Source organism: Falco naumanni, chromosome 3, assembly GCF_017639655.2.
Source record: "Falco naumanni isolate bFalNau1 chromosome 3, bFalNau1.pat, whole genome shotgun sequence".
NCBI lineage: Eukaryota > Metazoa > Chordata > Aves > Falconiformes > Falconidae > Falco > Falco naumanni.
The window spans coordinates 73,087,121-73,099,839 of NC_054056.1; the positions used below are offsets into that span (position 1 = coordinate 73,087,121).

Sequence of the window (12,719 nt, forward strand, 5' to 3'; positions counted from 1 at the left end):
GTTCCCAGTCAATCATACATATATTCCCACACACATTTTCATGCCACTATTAGCAACAAGAAGCATATGTACTTAGCCAATAAGAGAAAGTTACCAGCCTAAAAGCTAACCACTGCATGTTCACACAGCGCTAATACCAGAGCAACGGATGGGAAAGGAGAGAGGCTAAGACCATTAAAATTAGAATTTCAAGGAACATGCTCTGGAAACATTCCTTCAATGTATCATTGCAAAACTGAAGTACAAAGCCTTCATTGCTGTCTGTAATAATACTCTATAAGGTATTTTAGAAACTGAATTTTTTTTACAGACACAAAACTATCACTATCTATAAAATGGAAGTAACCTGAAACTTGAATACAGAAACCAACCCAGATAAACATTATCACAAATACAGAGAAGTTTTACTTAGTACACAGCACATCACTAATATACCATATTCATTACTTTAAAATACTAGGAAAACACAGTAACTTAATTCTTACAGTACCTCTGGTTTACTTGCATCTCAAGTTGCTGTATTTTTTCCAAAAGCCCTTTTTCAGCAGCTTCCCTCTGTAATTCAAACTCTTTACAAGCACTTTGCACTGCATCCTCTTTTTCACAATTGAGCTTCTGAATGAGCAACTGCCTGTCTTGTTCTTGGTTAGATACTAACAGTTCTTTCTCTTCCTTAAGCTTATGGATAATAGCTTCATATTTTTCCTGCTGCTCACAGAGAAATAATTTTTCTGTTTTTTCCTTTTCTAGGGCATTCACTTCCAACTCTAACTTACTTTGTAGTTCCGTTATTTGCTCTGAAAGTCTTTTTTCTGCCTCAGAAGTTTTTTTATGAAGAAGTGTTACTTTATTTAGTTCAGTTCTAAGGAAGTTTGATTCTTCTTCATATCTGTCTACTAGCTCAGAAATGCACTGATCTTTCTCAATTGTCATCAGAGTCCTTAGTTCTGATAAGCCCACTTGATATTCATCACTGTTAATCTGTATTTTATTGTTTAATCTATCTATCTCCTTTCTTAAACTTTCAGTTTCCTTTTCAATCTGAGATTTTAAGGTCTCTTGTTGCTGGTTTCTGCTTTCTTCCAAAAGAAGCTTCATTTCATCAGTTTCTGCCTCTTTCAGGGCAAGTTCAACTTCTAATTTGCACCTCAAATCAGACAGATCTGAAACCTTGAGTCGTAACTCTTCTACTTGTTGTTGTTTCTCTTGAACAACTACTGCATGAGATTCCTGCATTTGTTCAAGTCTGCATTGGTTCTCTTTTTTTAATTTATCTAAACAGTCCTTGTGCTCAGCTAGCACCTTCTCAAATTCCTGTAAATGCCTGGCTTGTAGGTTGTTTTCCAGTTCCTTTAAATGGCTTTGCTCTAAACTCTCGAGTTCTGCCCTCAGGAGTTGTAGTTTTTCATTGTTTTCAACATGAAGTTTTTTCAAGTCTTCAAGTACTATCTCACGTGACTGTCTCAGTTCCTTAATTTCGCAATTTTGTGTCTCCATTTGGCATTCCAATTCAAGTAATTTCTGGTCTTTTTCATTCTGAAGGCAAACTACAGCTTCTTTCTCATTTTTCACCATTGCAAATTCATCATTCTTATTCTGAAGAACTTCCTCAAGGCCTAATAAGTCACCTTTTAACTTCTTAATCTTCTTTTTATTTTCTTCACCATCCTCCAATAATTTATTAATTTTACTTTCATATTCAGTTTTCAAAGACTGTAATTCTTTTTGATGTTTATCTTTTAGTGTTTTTTCAAGTGAAAGTTTTACCTTCTCTATAGTATTTACTATTTCTAACGAAGTGCATTTTAAAGAATTAGAAAAGTCACACTGTTCTCTTTGTACAAGTGTTCTAAAGTGGCAAAGATCCTCTTTTATACCTCTTAAATGTACCTTTGAGTCTTGGGCAATAACCCTACACTTCTCCACGCAAACACTGACAGATGCTTTTTCTGCTGGAACGTCCTTTACACAAGAATTTGTATCTTGCATACGTCTACTGTCTATTGCATTGATAACTGAAGAATAAAGAGATTCCACCATCATTTCTGGACTTTGTGGATCACTTATTACATTAGGAGATACTGGATTTTCTTCTATTACAAACTCATTTACTGCTGACATGAAGTCAGATTCTGGACTTTCTGCTAATGAATCCAAGTCCAATGATCCTTGCTTGAGAGCTTGCTCCAAGTTTGGATGGGCAATAGTTTCAAAATCAAATGTATGAGCATCAATGCTGTCTGGAGATAATTCTTCTAATGGAGCTGGGGGACACACAGGAGGACAGAGGGGACCCTGAAGACTGAGTGATGGAGGAGTTCTCGAAGAGGTAGCAATTGCAGTTCCTATTGTACTTTCCATCCTTGGTGTGGTAGCAGATTGTGGTGATGCTTGACTATTGGAGGCCTACACAAAACAATGAAACAAACACTTAACGAAGTGATAGGCAAAACTTAGTATTTTAAATTGATTAAAAATTACCAGGCAAAACAAGAACTTAAAAAGTCACGATATATTAACTGTAATAGTCCAAGACATGTAAAACTAAAATATAGGCAAAAATTGCAGAAATTCAGAGATATGTTCTAGTAAGTTTCAAAAATGCAGCATTTCTACATACATAAAGTGTCTATCTATCCAAAAGTCCTACACAGACCAAATGTAATTTTACTTGAAAAGGCTGAAACACAAGTTTGGATGATACAAAACCCTGAAGTAACCAGTAAGAAATAGGCTTTTTTTTCTAACGGCCTACTGATTCTAGTTTTCCTAATAATTTTGTTACTAAAAAAAAGGATTATTTTGTTGCTAAAGCTGCTAAAAAAAATATCAGTTTAATCCTGTCCCTATTAATACACTAAACTAAGGTGGTTTACAATAAGCTCTACCACAAAAAAAAAAACCCTGTTGTCTATTAAACATACTAAAACCAGAATTGTTCTGCTTGTGAGAGTGTAGAAGTTAGTATAGTGCAGAGTCCTCAAACTATGGCCCATGGGCCGGATACGGTCCCCCAGGGTCCTCAATCCGGCCCCCGGTATTTACAGAACCTCCCCCCCCCCCCCCACTGGGGGTTGGGGGGGAAACCAAGCAGCCGCAGATGACTGCCTGCCACTTCATCCGTGCGCCGGCCCCCTGGTTAAAAAGTGTGAGGACTCCTGCTATAGCGTAACACAGGGCACATTCTATTTAAAAGCAACGTTCTGACTTTCCAGAATGCAAGACACTGCAGCCTGAGTTGACTTTTTTCCCCTCCATACTGCTCCCCCATCACTCCCTGGTTTTGTCATTTTGGCTCTAGACCTTGGATAGCACCTAAACTGATACTGTAGTATCAGATCCTTCAATTTTCAGCTGAAAAACTAATGGTTAGAATAACCATCCATAATCATCCATGAGTAACAACAGTTTGTAAACAAATGGAAAGATTAAATAAAGCTTCTCCACCTTTGTGGAATTGTTTCCAAGTAATTTCGATCAATTTCAGTGCTTTTGATTCTTCAAAAGCTAAGAACTTACCTTCAAATCAATTTTCCAATTAACTGTAATTAGATAACACGTTTAAATCTCATTATCAACAGCTCTTGTTCATTACCATATGAATTATTAAGCAAGATCTCAAGTTCCAGTGCCTACTCTGCTGTAAAGTGTACATTCATGATCAGTGTTTGAAACCATTTTTTCCTATTTCTAAGACGACATACTTTTCTACACTGCCATGGAATATACACTTTAAGTTAATTCAGCTAAAGTCTGATTCATCATAGCTATAATAGTTTTAACTGCAGGCCAAGTTACATGCATTTATTTCTATGCACCTGAAATTCAGTAAAGCACCATTTTGAAATGCTATAAAAAAATTAATCAAGCACAGCAGGGCCTTAGACACTGCAAACTGCCTGTGTCCTGTGATTTTCAAGATTGTTTTGTGACTGAAACTCAATTTAACTTACAGTATGATGCATCTAGAGGATTGCACTTCAGTTGTAAATTTCTTAGCTTTGTTATTTAATAGATTTCACATAATAAATTTACTGTTTGCAAGCTTTGCTTGACAGAATAAGCAAAGCGTGCATCGAAGTCCTCTTCCATTACTATCTTCACATCTACCAGAACTAGGAACAAATGGTCAACCTGCAATATCTTATACTATTAACTATTAAATACAATAGGGAATACAGAAGCCCTAATGACAACAATAATATCATCTGCAGATTCTCAGAATAAAAATACAAACCTTACGCTTCAACAAGGGTAGAACACATCCCAGTGGAAGTCAAAAAGTAACATACAGCCAAAAAGTAACATACCCACCAAGGATACATTGCTGAACAAGTTTTTAACAGGATAGCAAAGCAATTTTTCCTAAGAAAACCACAGTGAAATACACACAATTAAAACACTTATGGAGAGTATCTGTGACACATGCTGAGAACAAAATCATCAGGATCACAAACTGGAAGAGACACTGAGGTTTTTTAATGGATCAGTGCCCTAAAGTCTCAGATGCATTATGTGCAACACCATAGCCCAACCATTACCTTGCTTTTCCATCCTTCATTCTTGAAGGACTTACGTTATTCATCTGAGGAATGTGACTATCTTGAAAAGAAACTGCTCCTACAGACTCATGGGAATATTTGCAGTGACAGATTCCCATAAGACGTTCAGTCTCCAGCTACTGAGGATCTTTCAGAATGGTGCTCTTCTCCAAAAACTCAACACTGCCTCCAGCTGATAGTCCTGATGATCCTGCTTGTGCCTCTTTCCCAGACTATCCACACTGTCTCCATGCATTTAAATAGGGTGCCTGGTGTTCTTCAGTATGTTAATTTTTATTGAAGAAAATTCTGCTATCCATTGAACTCAGTTACTTGACTGCCAACGGTTAGCAGAGTTGTGCAATAAACGGTCAGCAACAGAACTCCAAAAAAAAGACAGAAGTAACAGATACTGGACTGCTGATATTTAAATAGCCAAGTTTTGTTTCCTCAGTCTTTTACAAGTGTGTGCTACCCAAATGGACCCTATTCTTCTCTGTACCATGTAAACGTTCTCTTAATGGAGATGTAGTGTGACTGAATTCCAAACTGAGATTTAGGAACAAGCTATTTTCAGCTCTGACGCTCATCTATTTAGTAAAGCTACATTTACACCTCACCTCCATTAGCCTTTGCATCTATATGATAGTAAGTTATACACTTTTGATATACCTTTATCAAAAGTGAACACAGGACACTAGACAAAAACAACTTACAGGGAAAGGTATTTTTTTGTTAACGGTAGTATTAGTCCAGGTTTAAGCATTTCCCTTGGGTTTAATTTTAGCTTGCTGTTAATCTAAGAAAGCTTAGAAAAAGACATGCTCAAGGACACTGTATATGCTAATGCATGCCCAGATTCAAGGCATATGCTTTAAGTGACAAACATTTCACATTGATAAACCAGAGTTTTACAGCTAGCATCACAGATGTCAGTAAGTATGCACTAAAAAAAGCACTTCAAGGACTGGGAATATTAGAAGGCCCTACAGAAAGCCACATGCAAAGGAAAGATGGCATCTACTTCTGGCACCCCTGCAGAATCATCCTAGAAGGTAAAAAGTAAGGATATAGCATGAAGAAGAAAAACAACAATAATCATCACTGCATGGAGTAACAAACATGCTACTTGAGCTTGGTTTCCTCATGACCTGGGCCTATAACAAATTCTATGCCTCTGCTGTGGGATAGATATCTAACTAGACTATCAGATTACTAACTAGCGAAGAGTTAAACCTCACATTTTAGATAGCTGAAACTATATGGAAAGCTTTGTTTACTCTTGCCTGTTCCCCCAGAAGCCAGTGCCTGCCATGTAGTTTGTTTACAGGCAGCAATGTATGCATATGTCATACACCAATTCCTGTAATGACAAAGGACAAGGAGACGAGAATAAACAAGAAAAAAATAGAAAGCAAAGACAGAGAAGTAGAGTTAAAATTTTAAGTTCTCAGATGTTGCTGTATTACATGCCTTGTTACAGTTATGTTACTAGAATAAATGTAGTCAGGGAACAGGACAATTCTTGGAAGTATTACAAACAGTAGTTTTGAACTCAGCTAGAACAGTAGATTCATATTCTGATTTGGAAAGGCAGCTTCTCTTACAAGAGAAAATTGTAATACCATTGTATTGCATACATTATTCACCTAAATGTGGAGAAGACACCTTAATCATCCTACCCGACTGTTACAGGCACCTTAACTTTCTCCTGGACATCTTTGACCCAATCACCGATTTGCTTAAACTTTGTATTATGGAGATGAGAAGGCACAGCAATAACTCTGGTGTGAGACCATTAAGCAGATGTCAAAGCAGTAACAAAAATCCACAATATTCTTTAACTACTCTGATGCAGTACTAAAAAAAGAAACCATATCAGCCAGAGAAGCATATAGTCACTAATGTTCTACGAACTTGAAAGCTGAAATAGTAAGTTACAGGGACACTTAAAAAGAAATGCTACTAACATCCCCAGTAAGGTACTGGATCTCCTGTCTGACTTGGTCTTTTCTCACCTGTCTGCGGCCACAGCTTTTCTCTCCTGCCTAAAGCAACTCTCAAAAAGACCACCTGCTGTACCTGCTGTACCTGATGCAGTAGAAAAGGGGTCCTCAAACTTTTTAACCAGGGGGTTGGCGCATGGATGCAGTGGCAGGCAGTCATCTGCGGCTGCTTGGTTTCCCCCCCAACCCCCGGCGGGGGGGGGGGCAGGGGGTTCTGTAAATACCGGGGGCCAGATTGAGGACCCTGGGGGGCCGTATCCAGCCCGTGGGCCGTAGTTTGAGGACTCCTGCAGTAGAATGAAATCCTGCCTGATCTAGACACAGCTGAACTACTGCACTGCCAACAAGCCAGGGAAGCTATATCCCAGCCCAACTTAACCAACCAGGCTTCTGCCACCACTTGTGTGAAAAGGGAAGCTGGGGTTGAATGCATCTCCTTGCGAAAGGACAAAACCAACATTTTGCTATACAGGCAACACTCAATGCCTGCATGGTCATGAGCAACCCTGCACCAAGCTGGGACAGTATCTCACACTTCACCACCAGAATGTGTAGGTGCATGAAGCTGCAGGCATCTTCAGGCCTATTATTAAACATTTATTTCATCCTTCTAATTATATATGTAAAATCCCAGCAATACTAAGGATAAGAAAAGACCATTTTCAAATTTCAGTAATTCTATTCAAAGAAAAGAACATGGGCGAAAGTACTGTAATTTAAAAAAAAAACACACTTCAGATGGTCTGCAGAATAAAGCAACAAAGAGAAAGACCTAGTTACCTTTCATCAAGTAATAACAAGAACACTGTCAATAGAGAAGGAAAAAGTCTGACACATCTATTTGCTTCAATTCCAAAAACTAGTTCAAACCAGTCACTGAAATGACACACAGAGATGGGCATTTTCAAGGTGACATCATGAATGGCCCAGCTCCGACTGTGCAATGCAGTTTACTCTAAGGAAAGAGACAATTATCCAAACCTGTCTAAGCACTTGACATTTCTGCATCAGCCAAGAATCCCAACTGGTCAATGCACAGCAAAAAGTAAAGAGTGGGAAGTACAGATTCTCCTGATTGGGCAAGCATCTTTTTTTGTGCAATCAGATACTGATAAAAATATCTCAGATAAGCAACTCTGAACCAAACAGGGCAAACCATCAAGACTTGAACAAGTAAGGCACATTTCCTGTTCATCTTTCTACTGATATACCACTTTGAATTAAAACTTACTCCTTGGATTTATTTCACTCTTTGACATTGCAAGCCTTAGTGAAAAAATATTTTGTTAGAACACCTGTCACTATCCTAGTTTCTGAGACTAATTTTAGGATGCTCCAAGTTGGGGGCTCCTAGATTTCACAAAATTTATACTACTCCTAGCCATTCCGTTCAATGATACAGTGGTCAGGCCCCACCACTTTTGTTCTTAATGGCTGTTCATATAAAAAACAATCTTCATAAAGAGAGAAAAGATCTAAGAAGTGACATAAATTACACACCTTTCCTATATTACAGAACAATGAGCAGCCCAGATCTCATATTTTACATAAATAAAAGACTTCCAGTAAATCTCTTGCTCAAATCTCAAAGGAATAACAAGGTAAAGGACTTCACGTCACCTGGTTTAAGCAGGATTTTGCCAATTCAAAACCCAACATGCCCATAACCTTGATATTTATAGAAAGATGCTTCTAGTCAAAGTGCATACAAACACACCATAGAAGGTAACATGAAAAATGCCACCTTCTTCCTATACCAAAGCTGCTAAAGAAACCCAATCTGAAGCATAAAATTTTAAGGAATGCTAAATTCACCCGCAGTTTCACTGGGACAGGCTACAGTCGGAAGCTAAAAGGACCCGTTTGGTAAATTATGAATGATTTCAGTGACAGGATTCAGAAGAGACTGAACACACAGAAGCAATGAAAAGCAATGGGCAGAAACGAGTTTCTAGAGACAAGAGTCTGCTTGACAGGTAGAGCAAAAACTAAGAGGTCTTTTTGCCATCTATTCCTTCTATACTCAAAGAAAGGCTACACAAATTTCTTCCCCTCCCTAAAAAGCAGGACTGCAACAGAAGAGTACATGACATCAATATTCAAGCTAATGGAGACAACCAACGAAGGCCCCAAATTCTGCCTTAACTGCTTGCACCAAAAGGTCTCAAAAAGCAATGCAAAAGTCTAGAAGTAACAACTTAATTAAATCCAAAATAAAGCAACAAAAGCAAAATGTACACATTCTGCACACAGAAGCTTCATAAAACGACAGAAAACAGAAATATTAGCAGAAAATTCTACTTCTACAATTCTGTGGCATATAAGCATCTGTTAAATATTTATAAGATATTCAATATCTTTTCACTGTTCTCTACATAGATTCATTTTACTCACTGAAAAGCTCAAAATTCTCAGAATATTTACTAGTATGTAATTAGAAAGGTGAATTATGCAGTTGAGAAACTAATCTTTACACCTTGAAAAACAAAAGTTTTTCTGAAGTGGTTGACAAAGTGGTGTTATGAAAATATTCTACTCTTCCAATATTTTTTCTTGGTAAAGAAAAGCAAAAATACCTTTTGTTCATTCAGCAGGTCTGTAATGGTTTGTGACATTTCATCCAAACTCTGTGCTGCCTTTACCAGGTTATGTAGAGCACGTACATGCTGGTGAAGAGGTTCGAAGTCACAAAGTATGGGCACCCTGAAAAACAGTACAGGAATAAATCTTTTTTCCACATTGTTAATCTAATATTCAAATAAATTATGTGTATATTCTACAATACTAGGCTTCCCTCTGTATAAGGTTTGTACTTCCTTCATTTCATCTATTTTACATGGAAAATCCACTCAAACCACCTGGTATTTGTCTTTTAAAATTAAGAACTTGAGAGCATTTAAGGAGTAGACAACAATAAACACAATGATGGGCAAATATGTCCATCTTTCCTTCTGAGGAAAACATTTACCGTTACTGTTGTAACTCTAGGTACTACTGGAAGAGAACTGAGAGTGATCAGCTCTGTAATTGAAGAACTTATGTTTGCAAATGACTATTCTCCTGTGCAGCTGGATTCTCTCCAATCCAGCTCTTCCTTTAAAGCAGCTATTAATTCTCTACTATTTTATTTTGATAATAGGTAACCTAAATAAAAAGATTGATTGATGTCACATTCATATTGCAAGTGTTGCAAGATAAGCTTTTGATTGCCGGTTTTCTAAATCTTGGAAAAATCAACATTTATTTTCTTTAGAGTCCATATACCCAGATTTTTTAATTTGTTCAAGAATAGCTCCACCAAAATCATCAAGCAGGAGTTAATTTAGACTAACAATAAAAGCAGATTACACTTCAGTGTATTCTGCATTCTCTATTCAATATGCAAAGCAAGTGGTATCTACTGTATTTTTGTAAAAATAATATTTCAGTAATTGCTCAAACATGTAACTTCAGAAGACTGAATTACTGTAAGTAAATAGAAGCACCATTTTAACTATAGAGCTCAGGGGTTCAATGCTGATAGAAGATTTTCTCCTGGGTCTCCATTTGCCTAATACTTGCTCCTTTAGGTATTAAAAATACTGAAGAAATTATCCTTCTAAAGCAGGGGTCCTCAAACTATGGCCCGTGGGCCGGATACAGCCCCCCAGGGTCCTCAATCCAGTCCCCGGTATTTACAGAACCCCCCTGCCCCACCCCCCCACCCCACGCCGGGGGTTGGGGGGGAAACCAAACAGCCGCAGATGACTGCCTGCCACTGCATCCGCGCGCCGGCCCCCTGGTTAAAAGGTTTGAGGACCCCTGCACTAAAGTTTCTTCTGACGCTATGTCTACCAAGGTACATAACAGCTTCACACACTCAAGCCGTCACGTCCACCACCGTAATCATAATCCTCAACACAAAAAAAATCGGAAGAACATGACATAATCCCACCTCCATTGCCATCAAGTGGAAAGCTATGTCACTACAATTCGGACCAACAAACAGTTGGGTTTGTGACTGGTTTTCTGATAATATTAAGGCAAAACTCTTCCTCAACTCGTCCAAACTTCCCAGGAAGGCTGAAAAATTCTTACAAACAAAAATCAGGCAAACGTCAGCATGATACTACAGTTTGCACTTTTTTACTGCAGAAACACTAAGAAACAAGCCTCAGAGCTTATCAAGCTGTATCATCATCTAGGACAAATCCTCTGTCAAGAAGACTAAGCTTACTATACTTCTTATTAATTCCAGCAGCAATACCATAAGGATGGCTGGCCAGGAATTCTTAATCAAAAAGGATGCCAGTACAAAATCTAAGTGAAAAATGTAGTGAATTCATCTCTGACACTGTGCAGTAACAGGCATCAGGTTAAGGCTGCTGGTGAACCTGACAGATGACAGCGGAACATCCTCCTTTTGGATTTACCTTATCATCCTTTGCGGGACTGTGGCCTTGGGGCAAAAAAAAAAAAAAAAAAAAAAACAAAAAACCACACAAAAAAACCCCAAACAAAAACAAACCCACAAAATCATTGAATTTCAGCAAATCTGTGACTGCTGATCTCTCCTAGCAGAATGGTGGATACATGCAACACCTGATTGTGGTCATCCTGACAAACAGATCTCCTAGACAGGACCTTACATAAAACTTGCTACTACCTATTTCTTGCCCATTATCTTGGTTGGCACTTCTCTGTCTGATTGCTACAGGTTTAAGACATATGAGTTTGAAAGCCTACTCTAACAGTCAACTTCTCCAGAAAGACATCTCCAAGTTCTAGATAAGAAACTAATCTTGTCAAGTTGCCTGTGAGCCAAAACAGTAACCTTCCTGTCATGAGCATGTCTGCCTCACTGGGAGGTAAGAAACATAAAAATAGAGCTTCTGCTCAAAATGATGGAAGCAGAAGCACTTAAAGAACAAACTTTTCATTAAAATCAGCCTATCAGACAAAAAGCAGTAACTGAATACAGGAGATCTCCATGATCTTATGCTGGGCTAAAGATGTTTGTTTCCTCCAGAATACCACTTAAAGAGCAAGTAAAACAAAAATTCAAGCTAATTTTGATCTGAAAAAACATACGTAAAGTTACGAGTTTATTTCAGTTTAAAACTAACAAAAAATTTTTTGTTTTTAGCTGTAAGGCAGCTCAGAGCAATGTCCAACATCCTTTACATCTCAATACAGAATACATGTGTTCGTTCATGCAGCATATAGATAATGTGTCTGCATTGTTAGTGAAGACCACTCCTTAAGAATGATATCAGTTCAAAAAAGTATGCTTGTCTGTTCCTTAGATTAAGTGAACTGGCTGAAGAGGGTGGGACCAGGGGAAAGCTACTGCCATAACATACAAAGTTTAAAAAGGTGCTTTACCTGAGTAATGGCTGTACTTCTGAAGGACAAAAAGACTGCAAAAACTGCAAGTCACTTAATGAGATATCTGGAAGCTCACTGTCAAATCTGCGAGGTTTTCGTGTCTGTATTAAGAAGATACTAATTTACACATTGACAAGGCAAATAATATCGAGATAACTAAGGAAGCTTAATTAGTAACACAAAAGTAAGTGTTAAACTCATTTCTCAAAAAAAGTTCATACTTTTTTAAAGAAACCATGTCTGCCCCTATCCCACTAAAAAAATTAAATTAAATACACATTTGTAGTCACTAGTGTTATCCATAATGCCTCGGACAGTAGCAGAATAGAGCATTTAGGTTGCAAGGGACCTACGACAATCATTTAGTCCAACTCCCGCCCTATTACCAAGCTTCATAAACATTAAGGAAGTCTTTAAAAAGTTAAAGGGTAAGAGATGGCACTGAAGCTTCATTTATTGTGCTGCTAAACACACAGTCAAGTATTAATTCAGTTATTCAGTATGCAAAACACTGACAGGAGTAGCATTCTTATTTTCCAAGTATCCTTTTGAAAAAAGCTGAAAATTAGAAGCTGGAAACGAGGCAAAGTGATGTGGCAACATTAGAAGCAGTGAGAGTATTTTACTTGAATTAACCAAGCTGTATGAAACCAAAGTTTACAGGCAATGCTTGACTACAGCTATACTTTTTCAGCCCTTCATGTCATCAGCCAATAAAGAGACAAAAATGCTTTTCTACTCATCCAGTGATTACAGAAAAAAAACATTTCAAAAACCTTTTACTTGCTTTTACTGTCCAATTAAT

The 12,719-nt window shown here is 37.8% G+C and overlaps 1 protein-coding gene across 4 annotated transcripts in view; it reads right to left on the reverse strand.

The window, feature by feature from the left end:
- Positions 1 to 12,719, reverse strand: part of RB1CC1 (RB1 inducible coiled-coil 1) — a 77,692-nt gene that overhangs the window by 19,225 nt on the left and 45,748 nt on the right. For all 4 annotated transcript variants that reach the window (XM_040585876.1, XM_040585875.1, XM_040585877.1 and 1 more), the window contains 3 exons: positions 11,912 to 12,015; positions 9,124 to 9,250; positions 491 to 2,406 (listed from right to left, as the gene is read on the reverse strand). In XM_040585876.1, the coding sequence (XP_040441810.1) occupies positions 491 to 2,406; positions 9,124 to 9,250; positions 11,912 to 12,015 (2,147 nt within the window). The remainder of the gene's footprint in view (positions 1 to 490; positions 2,407 to 9,123; positions 9,251 to 11,911; positions 12,016 to 12,719) is intronic.